Genomic DNA, 18,027 nt, shown 5'->3' with positions numbered 1-18,027 from the left:
TCGTCAAGAAAAGCCCATGGTTATATTCTTGTGTGAAACGATAACTAAGAAATCAAAAATGGAGTGGGTACAGCTGAAGTTAGGGTATCAAGGCTTGTTTGTGGTTGAACCCATAGGTAGAAGCGGGGGTTTAGCTTTACTGTGGAAAGAAAGTGATCAAGTGGAGTTACTGGGTTTCTCTCAGAGTCATATAGATGCAAAAGTAAACATGGAGAATGGAGAGGCATGGCGTTTAACTGGTCATTATGGTGAGCCCAACAGAGCGTTAAGGAGAAGAACCTGGGACTTAATTCGAAATCTAGCCAGGGACTCAAATTTACCTTGGTGTGTTATAGGGGATGTTAATAATGTGGTGAACGTTAGTGATAAAGTGGGAGGTTCTCGGTATCCTAACAACTTAATAGAGGGGTTCAATGAAGCATTACAAGATGCAGGTCTCATTGATATGGATTTAGTGGGTCATCAATACACATGGGAACGCGGAAGGGACACTGATAGCATGATGTAAGTTCATTTAGACAGGGCAATGACAAACTCGGACTGGCTAAGTATGTTTCCTATGGCAAAGCTGTATAACTTGGAAGGCTCCTCGAGTGATCATAGTCCCATTTTTTTAATTCCACAAGTTAGTCCAAGGCTGAATACTCAGTTCCGGTTTAAATTCGAAAATGCATGGATGTCTGAGCCAATGTGCGAGGTAATTGTTAGAGATGGCTGGTCAGGGGAGGTGGATAATAACATTTTGCAGAAAATTAAAATATGCAGTCAGAACTTAGCAGTATGGGGGAAGGAAATAACTGGAAATTTTAGTGGAAGGATCAAGGCGTGCAAGGCAGAGATGAAACAGTTTAGAGGGGGGGAGATGATATGTCCATGAAAAGGTTTAGAGAAGGCAAATCGGAGCTTACAAAAATTATGCATCAAAGAGAAATTTTCTGGAGGCAGCGATCCAAGCAATTGTGGTTGCAAGCAGGAGACCGTAATAACAAGTATTTTCATAATTTTTCCTCTACCAGAAGGAGAAATAATCACATTAATAAGCTCAAAAATGAAGATGGTCAATGGCTGGAATGGGATAGTGGTCTTGCAGAGCTGATATCTAGTCATTTCTCCAATCTGTTCACAGCCTCAGAGGTGGATTGGCAGGAGGTAATTAGCTACATTCCTACAACTATTATGAGGGCTCAAAATCACATGTTATTGCAACCTGTTACGGGGGAGGAGGTGAAACAAGCGCTTTTTCAAATGAACCCGGATAAGGCACCTGGTCCAGACGGAATGACGCCAGGTTTTTATCAGAAACATTGGCATATTGTGAGTCGTGATGTAGTGACTTTGGTGAATAATTTTTTCAACAGTGGTTCGATTTTGGAGGAGTGGAATAGGATGAACGTTGTTCTGATCCCTAAGAAGAAATGCCCAGAAATGGTTGGTGACTTAAGACCAATCTCGCTGTGTAACGTTTTAGTTAATGTTGTTACAAAGGTGATCGCAAATAGACTCAAAGAGGTTCTTGATCAGGTAATCTCTGAAAATTAAAGTGCATTTATGTCTGGCCGTCTTATTTCAGATAATGTAATGATAGCATATGAAGTGATGCACATGCTAAAGAGGAAACGAAGGGGGGGGAGGCTTATATGGCGTTAAAATTGGATATGAGCAAGGCCTACGATCGGATTGAATGGGGCTACCTTAAATCTATTCTTATCAAGATGGGTTTCGACGAATGGTGGGTTCAGCTGATATTACAATGTGTCACAACAGTCTCATACACTATAGTCCATGCTCGAAGAGAAGTTGGTCCCATTGTGCCAACTCGTGGGCTTCGCCAAGGTGACCCACTTTCTCCTTATTTATTCATACTGTACGCAGAAGGACTCTCAGCAATGCTTCACCAATTTGAAAGAAGGAAACTGATTCAGGGGGTTAAAGTGTGCAAGCAGGCACCAAGTATTACTCATATATTATTTGCTGATGATTCTTATCTATATTGTAAGGTGGGTGATTGTGAAGCTCAACAGATGATGGATGTTCTTGCAAAATTCGAAGGGGCTTCAGGCCAAAAGGTTAACAGATCAAAATCTTCGATTTTCTTTAGTACGAACACAGATACAGAAAGGAGACAACAGGTATGTCATATGTTTCAAATGGAGGAAGCGGGAGAGAATTGCAAGTATCTGGGACTGCCAAATATGATGCAGCGAAGTAAGACAGCGACTTTAGGCTACTTAAAGGATCAAGTGAGGAGAAAAACATCAAGCTGGGATGGCAAAGTATTTCTAAGGGAGGGAAAGAAGTGCTAGTGAAGGCAGTAATTCAGTCGTTGCCAATGTACGCGATGAGCGTTTTCTTGTTGCCTCTAGAAATTATAAAGGACTTTGAAAGAAGCATTGCGAGGTTCTGGTGGAACACGAAGAAGAGTGATAGTAGGAGTATCCATTGGATGAGCTGGGAGCGTTTAAGTTTACATAAGTCTCGAGGGGGAATGGGTTTCAGGGACTTTAGAGATTTTAACATTTCTATGCTTGGGAAGCAGGGATGGCGGTTTATTACAAACCCAAACAGTTTGGTGAGCAAAGTTTTTAAGGCACGGTACTTTCTAGACTGTAATTTCCTGGAAGCAGAATTAGGGAACAATCCAAGTTTTATTTGGCGTAGCATCTGGGAAGCAAAACACGTAATTTCGGCTGGGATGAGGTGGAAAATTGGATCAGGCAACTCAGTAAACATCATCGGACAACCGTGGTTACTGGACGACAATAATCCCTTTGTTACTTCGAGTTCTCAGGGGCTGGAAAACAGGAAAGTCAGTGCTCTAGTGGTCATGGACTACAGGGGTTGGGATGAGGAAATCCTAAGGGATATGTTCAATACTCGTGACCAACAGTGTATTAGGCATATAGCTTTGAGTGCTAACACAAATGAGGATGAAATTTACTGGGGTAAAGAGACATCGGGTCATTATACAGTGCGTAGTGCTTACAGAATGCTGCAGGAGCAAAAGAATTTATGGCGTCAAGAAGATCAATCAAGCACTTGGCGAAAGACTTGGAGGATCAAAGCCCCGTCAAAGGTTCTAAACCTCATATGGAGAGCTCTGTCGAATTGTCTGCCTACAATGGTAATATTAAGGCAAAAACACGTCAATGTGGACTCATTATGTCAGGTGTGTAGGCTGGGGGAGGAAACAGTGGAGCATATATTGTGGAAATACGGGTTTGCAAATCAATGTTGGCAACTAATTATTCCACAGGTGCAGTGTAATGAAGACAGCTCTTTCTTTCAATGGTGGGATAAAGTTCTGGAAATGTGCGATGCTGAGAAAAGAGCTGAAGTTGTGACAGTTTGTTGGTCGTTATGGAGAGCTAGAAATGAGCTTATTTGGAACAAGAAATATACTCGGTTGAATATAGTAATAGTGAATGCCAAACAATATCTTCTACAATGGAGAATGGCCCAAAAGACTACAGCACAATCCCGTTATCCTTCCTTTGTTGAGGGAGATGGATTGGAAGGATGGGTAGCAGCACAGACTGATTTTATGAAGATATCGGTAGACGCAGCAACTTTCTCTGAGTATAATGTTTATGGTTTAGGACTGATAGCGAGGGACGACAAGGGTGAGCTCTTAACAGCAAAATCAAAGTGTAGCTTTGGCATGGTTTCCGCTCATATGGCTGAAGCACTTGCAATAAAGGAGGCTCTTAGTTGGATACAGGATAGAGGATGGAGTAAGGTGGTGGTGGAGTCAGATTGTCTCACAATCATCCAAGCAATCAGAAGCAAGGTGTCAATGAGGTCACCTTTTGGCAATGTTATCCATAGTTGTAGAAATATGTTGGAGAGTTTGAACACAGTGTCACTGTTTTTTGTTAAACGATCTGCTAATATGGCAGCACACGAGTTAGCTCGCATGTCGTATTCTTTTCTAGATCGAGTTTTCGATAGGATGTCTATTCCTATTGGAGTCAAGAACGTATTGAGAAGTGAATTTTTTTCCTTAATAAAATATATTGTTCGTCAAAAAAAAAATCACTTTTAACATTTACAATAGCATGCAGTTGTATTTATAAATACAACTGAACATCATTATATCTATTTTAAATCATCTGAAAAAATGGCTGCAATTTTCCTGCATTCTAAAAGTTATTTACAACCGAAATCAGTTTGTTATCTATTCTAAAAACAATTTTTTTGGCGGGACTTTTCTAGCCTTTTTTCCTCTACGGTAAATACAAGTGATCTCATATTACCATTACATTTAGTTTTAAATACGACGACTTAAATGCGACTGATTATTTAAACAACGGTCTGCCATTATTTTTGAGTTTAACTAGTCGAGAAAAAAGTTTGACCAAAGGGGACCCTAAATTCGACGAAAATCGGTCATTTTTAGCCACAGTCGTATTTTCACACTTATTTTTATTCTTTGTTTCTTGTGGTGTCACCATCATGTGAGAAAATGTAATATCGACCTCAAAGAAAAGGTGGCTAACATTTAGCTCCTTACATTTTGTTGACATTGAAACTTTGAGGAAACAAGGTGACCAAGGGTCGCCTTGTCGCACACCTTTGCCCCAGCAAAAAACTCATTTAACGCACCATTGATTTTCACTAAATATATTGAATTATAAACATAAATTTTGGCCCACTTAACTTACATCAAGGAAAATGCATTTTCTCAAAAGTTTCACTACACCATATATGCCCTATTGCAATGCCAAGAAATTGTAATATTAGGCCTCAAAAATATTACAATTTACTCTAATGTAACATATTTACCAAAATCGGTGTTCTGTTTAATGTCGTTGCAATACAGCCCTATAGCAACAAAATGTGTGCTTATTGCAACACTTTCTTAGTATTAAAATAGAAACATTGTTTAACACTTTTAGAAGTTGTAGTAACACAAATAACGTGTTACAATAGGCTATTGCAACACATATATGTAACATTTTTAAGATAGATTTGTTACATAGCTGCAATACTTTGAAACTCTTTTGTAACATTTGTTTGACCTTTTGTAACATTTTTTGTGAAAATTGGTTGCAAAATTTAAATTATATTGCAATCTTTTTTATTTTTATTTTAAATTTAAATTTTTCATTACCAAATCATATCAAACCAGAAATTGCGTTTAAAATTTTCTTGATTATAATAAGTTACATAGAAAAGAAATAATGAAAAATAAAGAAATCTTGAAAAACATTTACACGGTAAATCCTAGTTATAAATTCATATAGATAATCTCTAATGGTTTCATTTGGTGCATATTTTCTATGCTCAACTTGTTTCTTCAGTATCATTTCTACTGGAGTGTCTCTAGTGATAGAACTTCCCCTTCCTTCTTTTCTTGTACCAGAAGATAAGTTGACACATTCTCAAATATAATAATTGGTCCTAAAACAATACAGGTTATCATATTGTCACCATTATGTGTAACTGCGGTCCATCTCTGGGATTTGTCTCGGTCCAAACATGTAAAACCAATAATAGAAATTGTTGAATAACATTTGAAACACTAACACACTAATGCAGGGGTTGTATAACCTTTCGAAAATAATGGGATACAATGAGGTTAATAAAAAAGACATAATAATCTTAGTTTATCAATAAACAAAAGAAGTGGAAAGAAAATTAACACAAAACTCCTGACAATTAATACAAATTTCCAATGAAATTCAAAAAAATTCATACTTGACAAGCTAAATCATATATAATGCATGTGAAACATTCTTTAATAGTAATATTAAAGCTTGCATTCCTGACCAGATCACAATAGTTACAAAAAAGATCGAAAAAAATCCCACTTACACCACTTCAATAAGTTGCATTTGCCAAAGATATGCAAGGATATTTTCAGATATGTTGCAGCATCTCTAGATCCTGTATCCATCAGACAAATAATATCAAAAAAAAGATAATTAATGATCTTTAAACCAATGGATGTATGTCAAACTGAAAAATGTACATCTATTTCAAACTTACAATCTTATTATTCCTGTAATTCTACTCAGTTTCGCTAAATTGGGCTCTTAATGTTGGCAATCCTTCTATAAAATCAGAATAAAAAAGTATGATATATTATATATAGTTCAGAGAAATCAGTTATCATATAAGCATATGTGATATCATCAGGCTTACTCTTGCAAAACAGATCATCGCTCCTATTAACAGAATTTTGACACGATCCCTTACCACTAGAGCGGGTATTTTTCATGGTCAGATGATGTGGAGCATAATTTATTACACACGGGGCTTTTGTTTGGTTAACTTGTTTCCAACCATCACCGTCTTTCACAAATAACACAAATTGCATCATCTGAACCACCCTCACCCCCAAAATACATTTTAAAGATACACTATAATTTATTCATTTATCGAGATTATCCATTTATCAAGGCTAATAATACATCGTCTCTAATATGTTAACTCACAAACTCACAACCACGGATATTCTCAACAGTTCTATTCCCCTCGAAGCACAACCTGATTCTTCAACAATTCATAGACGGAATATTAGAATTACATTGATCCCCAAAGATTAATATCGGTACATGTAAAGAGAAAAAAATAGCAATAGGCCATACCATGACATGGAAATGTTTTCTACACCTCTTGGATAGAGAAGAAAGGTCCTATATCCTTTATACGCTACTTGACTCTGCGTAGATGTACCATCCTAGATGAAAAACAGAAAATCGACCCAAAAGTAACGAAAATTGACCCAAAAAGTAGTGCATGACTTACTTTTTCTTTCTGTGTATTCTAGTTTTTATTGTGCATGTTGCACCACCACCACAACTCTCTCTCTCTACTAAATCCTACCATGTCTGTGATCCAACTCAATTGCTCTCTTTATGTTATATACATCAGATCCCATATACATACATAGATACAATTTTATTCACCGCTGCGATTTGTTCATCGTTGAAAGGACCAGGATTTGTTCATCGTTGAAAATACCAGAATTTGTGGTATTCTTTCAAATACCTAATACGCATTTTGAAAGGGGGTATCAGCCGGATATTGATGGCCAAACAAACAAAAAAGCGTTATTTTGGTAATAGGAGACTGATATTGTGGTAGTATTGTCATTTTTTCTACAATACTACAATGGTACTTCCGACTTCACAATAAGCTTTAACATATATTTTTTAGCAGTGTTCTAAAATTCAGCGATTAATCAGAATTAATTGGTGATTAATCGATGTTCGGTAAAAAAATGAACTGATTAAGCGAAAATCAGGTAAAAAATCATTTTTTGCGAAAATAGGTTAAAATCAGGAAAAGTCAGATTAATCAGTCAAAAATCGGGTTTATTGGTCAAAGATCGGGATCATTGATAAAATTCTGAAAATATTTATATAATATATATATATATATATTTGTAAAAAATAATAAGAAAATAATAATCTCGTATACATATTTACTCTTTTAAATTGTTAACTAATAAACTTTCATAATTTTTCATCTCAAATTGAGTTCAATTCATAAGTTAGATCTTAAAAATAATATTTACTTAATTAACATTTCATATTTTACATTTATATTTTCTAAATATTTATAAAAATTATATATGTATAATCCAAATAGTAAAATAATTACAAGTATTATTATTTATAAATAAAAATAATATGAAATTAATTTTGATTAGTGATCCGATTAATTCCCAAGTACCTGATTAATTCTTAGACGGTGCGTCCCCCGATTAAGTCCAGTTCTCACTTTTCACACTGATTTTCAGATGACAAAAAGTAATATTTATACTTGATAAACAAATTTAATTTTTATATTAAACTAAAACCTAGATTTTAAACTTTAATTTGATAGAAATAATAAATCTAATATAAATATGATTTTTTTAGCAGCTCAAGTTATGCGAGAAAGTTAAAATGGGCCAGAACCGAGTAGTGAGCAATTAATTTCGAGATATCTACCAAATATTCGGAGTAAAATAGAAATGAGGTTTGGCCCGTTCGAGTCTTTCAGTACCAAGTTTTGGTACATTTTCACATTTTCCACCAACAAAAAAGAAAAGTCATAACTTTGTACACTTTTATGTTTATCGCACAGCTGTAAAACCGCGTGGCTATGTGGTCCGCCCCAAAATCCTTAATGTGCATTATGGTAACGCCGTTGTTACAAATAAACAAATTATTTAACATTACAATAAAATAATAACAATTTTATAGTTTTCAGTTTGTTTGTTTTATGAAACAAACGTGGGGAAGATTGACTCAAGTTCGATGATTATTATTGGTTACCCAGATAACTTAAACTAGTTCAAGTACATACATAATACAACTCCTTGTATCTATAGATTGTCTTGTCTGTTTTTCTATGTTTTGTCAGATGATCAACCCAACTGTACTTGTTTAAGGTCTCATTCATCTTCACTTCTCCATACCCTTGTAAGAATATGTTCTTTTTGTGTGTGTATATTTATTAGATACACTTTGTAGTTGTAGTTTATGATTGGTGAATGTTTCTTGGTTAAGTTGAGTGCTTTATGTTTGAATCTTGATAAACTGATGGGTCAACTTTTGTTTTGACTTCTTGATTTTAATTAATTTGTGGTGGTGTGGTTTGTGTTTGTATGTTTGTTGAATCAAAGGGTAAGTTTTTATTGATGATTTTGTTGATTTGGTGTAGTATGTTGTGTTCTTGAAGCATGATTAAGGCTTGTTATTACACTGTTTCGAAAGCAAGGCTAGAAAAGGACTTGCAACTTTTTGTAGCTAAGTTAGTTTTTTTTTTTGAAGTTGAAGCAAAGCAATTAAGTGTCACTAGATTTGTTAGGTAGCTCTAGTGGAATTATCAAACATAACTTACTGAAATTCCCAAGAATTGTGAGGCATTTGTAGTTGGATGTTGAAAGAAAATACCCGTGTCTGGTAAGTTACTGAATAGGAAGATCATGCCGTGTTGTTTTAGGTAAATATTCTGTTATTGTGATTCTGTTGAAGTCAATCACACTTTTATTACTTCGTGTTAGTGGTTTTGAATTTTGGCTGGATGATACTAAATATTGTCAAGCACAAGAGTTTAGTTAGGTGGGCTGAAGAATGTGATATAATAAATTTTGAAGGTGTGTGTTTTGGGTTGAGGTTTGAGGATTGAAATTTAGATTTTATTATGTGATATACATATCTTTCTGTTCCTATTCATGTTCTTGATAATTATTATTTTGCTAACTTGAGTTTCACAGAAAAAATCTGTTGATGATTGCCGCATAATGCACTGATCTTAAAGAACTTATTAGTCATGAGTTCCACCAGAAGTTGGTTTCAAATATTTCGGCATAGAGAGAAGAGCAAGGTCAAATCTGGGACCCCTATAAAGAGAGAAACTGAGGAGACAACAAATTCCCCTGCGGAGGATGAGGCACCTTCCAGTGCTACGCAGCAGAAAGTAGCTGCTGCAAAGGAGTATATAGAGAACCATTACAAAGCTCAAATGCAGTGTCTGCAAGATAGAAAAGAGAGGTTAGCTCAGATAACTGCTTTCAATTGAGAATATTTTTATATGTAAATAAGTTAATTTCAATTGGTCTAACCATAATTAGGCGCTGGGTCTTGGAGAGGAAACTGGCAGATGGTGATGTTCCTGCAGAAGAGCAAATGAATCTTTTGAACTTTTTAGAAAAAAAGGAGACAGAATATATGCGTATTCAAAGACATAAGATGGGTGTTGATGACTTCGATCTTCTAACAATAATAGGAAGGGGTGCGTTTGGGGAGGTAATTCTCAAAGTTTTTCTTGTATGCATATTTGTTTGTTTTAGCCTAAAAGCGTATGTTCTGTATCTCTCCTTAGATAGCTTTTTGTTACTTCTAGTGCTATTTTGTTTCCTGTAGTTTGCTCATGCAACTTTGTTCAAACACTATGGTGCCTGCATGTCATTGGATTTTCTGAGTCTAACCTGTCTTGGATTATTAGAAGTGAACTGCTTCTTTCTTATGTGAAGCAGTACACCCTATATTAAAGGTTATTGTACATTAACATGCCAACTATGAGCCTACCAGCACCATTTATATTACTTTCTTCACCTCCCCGGTGTCAAAACAATCAAGAGTCAAGATCTAATCACTGTATATGAAATGCTATTGATCTGGCTGTTCTGTTGCTATTGAACCCTAGTTACTTATGTTCTGATCATACAAACATATATTGCAACATTAGATCATAATATTATCACACATGCTCGAGTCAAACTAAAGAGTAATAAAGACATGTATTGTCACCCTATTGAAAGTACAGATAGGTTCCAGATTTGTGCATTTTCAGATTGTTATTTTCTTTGCATTCCCAATTTTAATTTTTCGAACCTGTAATTGTTGGATCGGTTTTATGTAATGAAATGTATTCAATTATGTAACTGTGCAGGTGAGAATATGTAAAGAAAAAAGTACCGGGCATGTCTATGCCATGAAGAAGCTCAAAAAGTCTGAAATGCTACGTAGAGGACAGGTACTCTTTTTAATTTAATATCCTTTCACCTCCTATTCTCTGTCATACTGATTTATTCATTGACTTCTAAGGGCTCTTGCAAACTAATCTGATCAGCTCAGTGTGATTTTAATGATTTCGAATTTTCGGAGGCATCATAGCTCTCTTTTAGAATCATTGATGTTTAACCACACTGTCGTTCCACCAGCTCTCTCCCTAACTGTCACCAGTGAACAATAATAATTTAATCTATGTGGATGGTAAATTTAATAACAGAAGTATGCTGATGATTTAGGTGGAACATGTCAAAGCGGAAAGGAATCTTTTGGCCGAGGTTGACAGTGGCTGCATTGTTAAGTTATACTGCTCTTTCCAAGATGAAGAGTTTTTGTATCTTATAATGGAGTATCTTCCCGGCGGTGACATGATGACATTACTGATGCGGAAGGATACCTTGACAGAGGATGAAGCTAGGTTTTATATTGGGCAAACTGTCCTTGCCATCGAGTCAATCCACAAGCATAACTATATCCACAGGTCTAATATCCATTTCTTTCTTTTTATAAGTTTAGTATACCTCATTGTATCAACTAGGATACCACATAGCAGGTAGAAAAAGGATGGAGTTATTTATTTACACAACTAGTACCCAGGTTTTGTTTGATCAGCTTTTATATTTTTCATTGAGCCGAGTCTAGTACTAAAATAGTAAATCACGGTACAAGTTTTAAACAGGTATCTTAATGTAAGTTATATAGCCTATTTTTTGTTGTAATTAGTTTTCTGGTTGATGAAGATCTTCCTTTATGTACATTTTATGATGTGATATTATAACATCTGCAAGTCATTACAGGCTTTATTTGCATCACAAATCTAATATTCCTATAGTCATTATTTGGATATCTGCTGGATGCTGTTTGAGCAGAAACCCACATGAGCATGGCTCACACCCGGATTTAAATTGGATTGTTTTGTTTAGTAGTCCATAATATTGCCATAATATAAGCAAAGAAAACCATTTATTCGATTAGACCAAAGTGATGTTGATGGCCGTGGTACAAAAGTTGTTCCGTACTAGGGTTATTTTCCCCTTAAGTCACTAGTTCCGAAATTCCGCATCCATACTTAGGTTATTAAAATCTCTATCTATAATTTTATATATAGTAAATTAACAAAAGTTCCTTCATCATTTTACTGTCATCCTTCATTTGTAGATACATACCTCAGAATTTGACTTGAAATTGTATATTTTGATCAGGGATATCAAGCCTGACAATCTGCTCCTTGATCGAAATGGTCATATGAAGCTCTCAGACTTTGGGTTGTGTAAACCTCTGGACCGTAGTAATTTTCCAGATCTTAGTGAGAATGATAACGGAGATGTAAGAAATTCTTCAACCTTGCCAGGAGGTGTTCAGTCTAATAACAAAAGTAGTACACCAAAGCGGTCACAGCAGGAACAATTGCTGCACTGGAAAAATAACAGAAGAATGTTGGTATGTTTTCTTTGGCTACTGAGGAAGTAATCATAATAGTAAAGCTTGATTGATATCTTAGTGATGGTAGATTTTAAATAATTAGGCTGTTTTCATTTATGGATGTGGCTTTGAGCACTTTTTTTGTGGTATCCTGGTATCTTCTCAAGCTTGTGTCTTTGTGTTGATAAGGCTTGCGTTATTGCTTGTATAGTTGTATGCTTTCTGAGTTGGATGTTGGTTGTAGTTCTTGTGCATATTGCTTTTAATATAAAATTTACAATCTGTATTTTCTTGTTCACAACTCAACCCAATTTAACAACCTTTACCCGAATGACATAGTTAAAATTTAAATGTCAAAGTATTGTTTTCATCTCACTGGAAAAAATGGAAAATAGACACTGCTTCCTTTAGCTGAGTAATTTTCTAAAGCAATGATACCTACTATCCTATATAGGATGGTTAAACTTCCTGCTAATTGTTAATTATAAATGACACGTTTGCGCTGCTTTCTTTAACATTGTGCAAGTACATGGAAGTTCAAACACACGATTTTCAGTTGATTTTATCTTTTAAAGAAGAAGATTTTAATTAACATATAACTTCAGTGTTTTGCATATTTGCTAGTGGAAATAACTTCAGTATGAATTTTTTATATTTTAGATGAAAACCTATAGTGATATTCTATTGTTTTCAAGTTCATTGTATTTTGATCATGTCACATTGTATCAGGCGTATTCAACAGTTGGAACTCCCGACTACATTGCGCCGGAAGTGCTACTGAAGAAAGGATATGGAATGGAATGTGACTGGTCAGTTAAAGACCTGATTAATCTTGTGTCTTTATTCACTTGCCATCTATAAAAAAATTATATTTTTAAATTCTTGTTAGGTGGTCTCTTGGGGCAATCATGTATGAGATGCTTGTAGGATACCCGCCTTTTTACTCTGAAGAACCCATGTCTACTTGTAGAAAGGTTAGTACTGATTTTACTTTTTGGTTGAATTATGGAGAATCTGGTTATATTGAAATATGGCATGTTTGTCTAGAGGTTTATATATCTTCATATACATCTTCTGACCTTGATTCAACAATAGTTGCACCCCTTGTTTGATATAACACCCTGTGAGATTGGAAGTATCTTTAACAGGATAATTCTTCCAATGCAATCTTAAAAGAATTTTACTCTAACCTTCCCATGAAATAGTGAGAGGAATAATTTTGGGAGCCAAGTTCATCATTTATAAAGTTAATTTAGAGATGACCATGGTATCTGTGTGACTGAGCCATTTGACTGTATTGTTCGAAAGGTTAGCCATATATGACTATATTCTTGGAAAGGTTACTGCTATCTGAGTTTTATTATGGTGTTAATTGGATTTATGGCCAGACTTCTTTTAGAGTTGGAAATGCAAGCAATTTTGTAATTTTTACAACTTTGTAGTACGAACAAATAAATTAGAAATAAAGTAGGATTGACACATTTGACTTGTGTAATTTAAATTGTCCGTTTACAGAAAAGAAGAAGTGATTCAAAACTGATTTATAAGTTGAATTCTTAGTAAAAATAAAATAGCTACTTAAATTTTACTTGTTTAAATCTGTAATTTAAGTTGCCAAAAAACGAATATTACGCTTGAATGTAACTTTTAGTATTTTTGTTATTATATCTTAAAAGTTGAAAAGTAGTAAGAAAATTGTTTATTGGTCAAAGGTGTATTTTTAACTTGCATTGCTTTTTATTGTGCCATTCATATATACCTACTGCTTATTAGTAGGTGTCCCATATAATACCTATTGTTTTCCACTGTGCCGCCCATATGTACCTGCTTATTAGTTACAGTACTCTTGCTTTACTAAAAGTTACTCCTGCTTTGCTGTATTTTTGTATAGAGCCTCGTTTTAATACTATTACTCGTTTATAAACGAGTTCAATCATCGAACTCTTAGTAACAGTTGATCCAGTTCTTTTTCCTTTCCTTTGTAAATCTAGTTCCCTTGTTAGAATAATATTTGATCCATTCAAGGCCTCCCTTTCACACCTTAAGGTTTTAGATGAGTTGGTTAATTGACATGGTACGGGAGCTCGGTATAGGGAGAGGTCACAGGTACGAACCCTCCCACCCCAGAGTATTTAAAAATATAATTGTGTGTTGTGTGTTTGTCATTTAATGCCTCCCTTTAACACCTAAGATGAGTTGGTTACCAGTCATATCGCTTTGAATATTTTGTTGTTATTTTAAGTATGCATCTAGAAACTGATTTTTGTATTCTTTCCTTTAGTGATTAGCAAGTTTCTGCATTGCAGATTGTGAACTGGAGAACTTACTTGAAATTCCCTGAAGAAGTCAGGCTGTCATTTGAAGCCAGGGATCTTATTACAAGACTTCTCTGTAATGTTAATCACAGGCTTGGTACTAGAGGGGCATATGAAATAAAGGTAAGGAAAGTGAGTTGCAACAACTTTTTTTAGTCCTTTGTATTTTGATCTTTAACTTAGATCACATATATCAGGCACACCCATGGTTTAAAGGAACCAACTGGGATGAGTTATATCAGATGGAAGCTGCATTTCTGCCAGAGGTTAACAACGAACTAGATACCCAGAACTTCGAGAAGTTTGAAGAGGTAAGAAAATTATTGTTGCAATTTTTGAACATAGCTCCAACCAAGAAACATCTTTTTAGTATGAAAGGATTATCCTACTTTTGAAACCCCGAGTGTATATACAGGTTTCTAAGATTTGCTCGAATGTAGGAAGTATTTTTTATATATTTTTACTTTCAATTTCTGCATGACAAGAACAAGCTTTAAGGACATGAATTATGATTTCAATTTTTTTTATATAATTTAACTTTGTGCTTCAATATAAGTCCCACAGCCCTCTTAACTTTATGCCAATATAAATGATCATTTCAAGTTTGGAATATCATTTTTGTGCTTCAGATAATAATAATAATAATGGGGTAATTTTACTCTTGTGATGCACGTGTCGCTTTTTAGTTGCTAACTAAAATACAATTCTTACTGCAATTTATTTTAAATTGGCTTATATATAAATTTTAATTGTAAAGAAGTGATAACTCTGTATTATTTTCAAAGAGGAACCGTAGTATCCATTGAGAAATTAATGGATCAAATACTTTTATTGTTTGAAATATAGACATGCCTCAAGGTATTAAGAGGAGGACTTCATAGGATCATTTAACACCCCTCTTCACTTAAAGGCCATTTTCAGTGACCTGATAGGATCTTATAACACTTCTCACTATAAAGCCCATTTCCCGTTCAAAAGTGTTACACTTGTTGTCCATCTTGGGGGCGAAAATTAGCCCAATGTTCCAGATTTAAATGATTGAGAATATTGAGGGTAGGAGAGATTCGAATTCTGGATACTCTCCCAATCCTGGACTCTAATACCATGTTAAGTTACGGTGTCAGGAGGATGACTTAATATGATCTTTATACTATACCTTAGAGGTATAAAGACGCCTAAAATAATTTAGAATTCTTCATTCATTAGAACTGTCACTTGACCTTGATGAAAATTGATGGTCTAACATTAAACATGTAGTCATTTTTCGGTGTTATGTATAGATGTAAAGAACATCAATAGTTATTTCTGATGTTTTTAATGTTCATTTAAGCTTTATCAAAAAAAATGTTTTGGATTATGTAATTTGTGCTTCTTAGCTTTGTCATGCAAGGGAAATTATTTGTTATAATCTACTGTTGATTATTTTCTTCTTTAGTATCATTTATCTAATTATATTTCATCACTATGTTACAAGAAGTTGCCCATTAATCCTCTCATATTTTTACAGTTGGCATCTCCTCTGCAAACTTCATCGAAAGCAGGTCCTTGGAGGAAGGTAATCTTGGTGTTTACATTAATTCTGCACTTCTTTTCTGGTTTCATTTGCATCCCTCTTGGATGGAGACATTAATGGTTTTGTCCCCCATTATCAACTGTGGCCCCTAACCTTATATTCTCTAGTCACCATAAATGAGGTCCTATATATGTGTATATCGGTGTCTGCTACTTGAAAAGAAGCTTCCTATCAAGTGTGATAAAAGCTACTTTTACAAGAGAAGGCTTTAGTAAGCTTTGGATTAAATATTACAATAAGAAACCACATAGTGAAGGCTTCTGATATAGGTATAAACATCTCATGATTGCTGAGCATTGCTCTTGGAACATTTAATTCTTAGTCGCGATTTTCCTCTTTTACAAGTTCACAAGACTGATTAATAATGAATAAAAGATCGTCTTAAGTCTTAACTGATACAGATTGAAGAATTTTTCAGACGTCTTAAATTGAGAAACTTACTCTCATGTGTACAAAGAATACAATTAAGCTATAGGACTAAAGGGCTCTTTGTTAACAAGTGAATTTGGACTTCTTAAATCTACCATGTTTTAAGTATTCAGTATGTTTAAGCAGTGTTTAGAAGTGTCTGATGATTCTGAATAGACACTATGGTTGATATTGGTATCCCAAGTTTAAGTTTAACGATTGCTTCAATTAAAATAGTTTGACGGCAGTAAATTAAAATATTTTACCATGGTAACTACAGAAGGAATCCTTAGTTTGCATGCCAAGTGATATATTTAACGTTCCCCTACTTCTGAAAGCCTGAGAGTGTCTGTGGCTGCCGATTTATATAAATCAATGTTAATTTTAGGCTCATTTATTGTTTTATGTCATTTATTCAATGTATGAATTCTCTCTTCGTGCTTCTGCAGATGATTCCCTCCCAAGATGTGAATTTTGTTGGCTATACGTATAAGAATTTTGAAATTGTAAAAGAGCATCACTTGCCCGGCATAGGTCAGTTTCAATATATACACAGAGTTCAAGTCCTTGCAGTAAATATGGGACTATATGATAAAATATATATTAGGCTTAACCAGTTTTCAAATGACCAAACAATTTTCCTGAATCTCTGTACCTGTTAATAGTTCAGATCTGCTTGTTGCAATCTAACAATAATGTCTACTTTGTATGCCAGCTGAAGTGAGGAAGAAGACCAATAGGTCAAAAAGACCATCAATCAAAACATTATTTGGTATTTCTCCTAAAACACAAATTAGTTTCCTTTTTCCATTCTAGTACTTTCTTGCAACTGTTTCCTCAGGTCCCGTGTTCGACTATTATTTGCAGAAGAAACACGTGAACCTTCGGATCAGCAGTTGCCTAATCAACCCAGTAGTCGCAATCGTTTATTCACCCAAATGGAGGTGTCAGAGAGCCCTGAGTCATCACCAAGCTCCAGCGCATCCTCACAGTACCATAGCAAGCGCCTGACTTAATAACAAACCAATGGCAACTTTGATCTGACAGCCCTAGTAAATGTTAAAAGCGAAGAAGACAAACTATCAACATGAAGCTCCTATAAAAATATATAATGTCGGTGGCCTGGCCTTTGTCCCAGAATGTAGGAAGTTGATCTATGGTTTAACTCTGTGAATAGCTTATTATTTACTAGGATGTAAGGAATTAAAATTGAGTTTTAAGAGGCTTTTTGGTGTAGGCTGCCGCTGTAAATTATATGTAGATCTAGTGTTGGTTGAGATCTAATATTATATATTTCTGAATGCTGATAAAATTTTAAATGAGCACTGATGCTTCCAGTTCTGTAATTACATGATAGTCATATATGTTTTCCATTTCCTGCACTTGTGCATGTGAAAGTGCATGTGATCAGGTAAAATACCATCACTATAACTCTACAAATTAAAGAAAATAATAATTTACATAATCTGTTGGGTTAAATACAGAACCAAACTGCTTTCAAATGAAACTTTGAGAAAAAAATGCCAAATTCTTTGCACCCAAGACAAGACAAGGGAATTGTTAGGAATATGTTGTGTACTTGATGATAAACTAAACAAAACTCTTTAGTGAATTTAATTTAGTGAATTTTGTAGCACCTGACGAATAATTAATTATAGTCCCGACGAATGATTCAATATAGTCCCGACGGATGACTAATTGATATCCAGCGGGGGAGTAGCTTATGTAACAATAGGTGATGTAGCACATTTCTGCAAACAACTTTGTGTAGATTCTGTAGCAGCATATGAGTCATGTTAAC

The 18,027-nt window shown here is 34.8% G+C and overlaps 2 protein-coding genes across 4 annotated transcripts; both read left to right on the top strand.

Annotated features, from left to right (window-relative positions):
* The first annotated feature begins 526 nt into the window (after positions 1–526).
* Positions 527–877, top strand: LOC141686377 (uncharacterized). The gene has a single exon (XM_074491416.1). It carries the CDS (start codon positions 527–529, stop codon positions 875–877), a length of 351 nt encoding a protein of 116 aa, XP_074347517.1.
* A 7,306-nt stretch (positions 878–8,183) lies between these two features.
* On the top strand, positions 8,184–17,575 carry LOC141683364 (uncharacterized). 3 transcript variants are annotated; one of them, XM_074488062.1, is made up of 14 exons: positions 8,184–8,383; positions 9,212–9,488; positions 9,569–9,743; positions 10,390–10,473; positions 10,748–10,989; positions 11,711–11,948; positions 12,660–12,739; positions 12,820–12,904; positions 14,237–14,368; positions 14,443–14,556; positions 15,753–15,800; positions 16,676–16,760; positions 16,942–16,998; positions 17,094–17,575. In XM_074488062.1, exons 2-14 carry the CDS (start codon positions 9,268–9,270, stop codon positions 17,240–17,242), a joined length of 1,710 nt encoding a protein of 569 aa, XP_074344163.1. In that variant the 5' UTR covers positions 8,184–8,383; positions 9,212–9,267; the 3' UTR covers positions 17,243–17,575. The 3 variants fall into 3 exon arrangements, with proteins under 3 accessions (XP_074344163.1, XP_074344162.1, XP_074344164.1); XM_074488061.1 differs by having other exon boundaries at positions 8,184–8,414; XM_074488063.1 differs by having other exon boundaries at positions 8,184–8,414; positions 9,204–9,488.
* The last annotated feature ends 452 nt before the right edge of the window (positions 17,576–18,027 follow it).

Source organism: Apium graveolens, chromosome 9 (genome assembly GCF_009905375.1).
Source record: "Apium graveolens cultivar Ventura chromosome 9, ASM990537v1, whole genome shotgun sequence".
Lineage (NCBI taxonomy): Eukaryota > Viridiplantae > Streptophyta > Magnoliopsida > Apiales > Apiaceae > Apium > Apium graveolens.
This window is presented reverse-complemented; position numbering and strand designations above follow the sequence as displayed.

Coding starts and splice junctions, on each gene's coding strand:
- LOC141686377 (XM_074491416.1), top strand. CDS start 527: ATGACAAACTCGGACTGGCTAAGTATGTTTCCTATGGCAAAGCTGTAT.
- LOC141683364 (XM_074488062.1), top strand. CDS start 9,268: ATGAGTTCCACCAGAAGTTGGTTTCAAATATTTCGGCATAGAGAGAAG. Junction 9,744..10,389: donor GAAGGGGTGCGTTTGGGGAG/GTAATTCTCAAA, acceptor GTAACTGTGCAG/GTGAGAATATGTAAAGAAAA. Junction 10,474..10,747: donor AAATGCTACGTAGAGGACAG/GTACTCTTTTTA, acceptor CTGATGATTTAG/GTGGAACATGTCAAAGCGGA.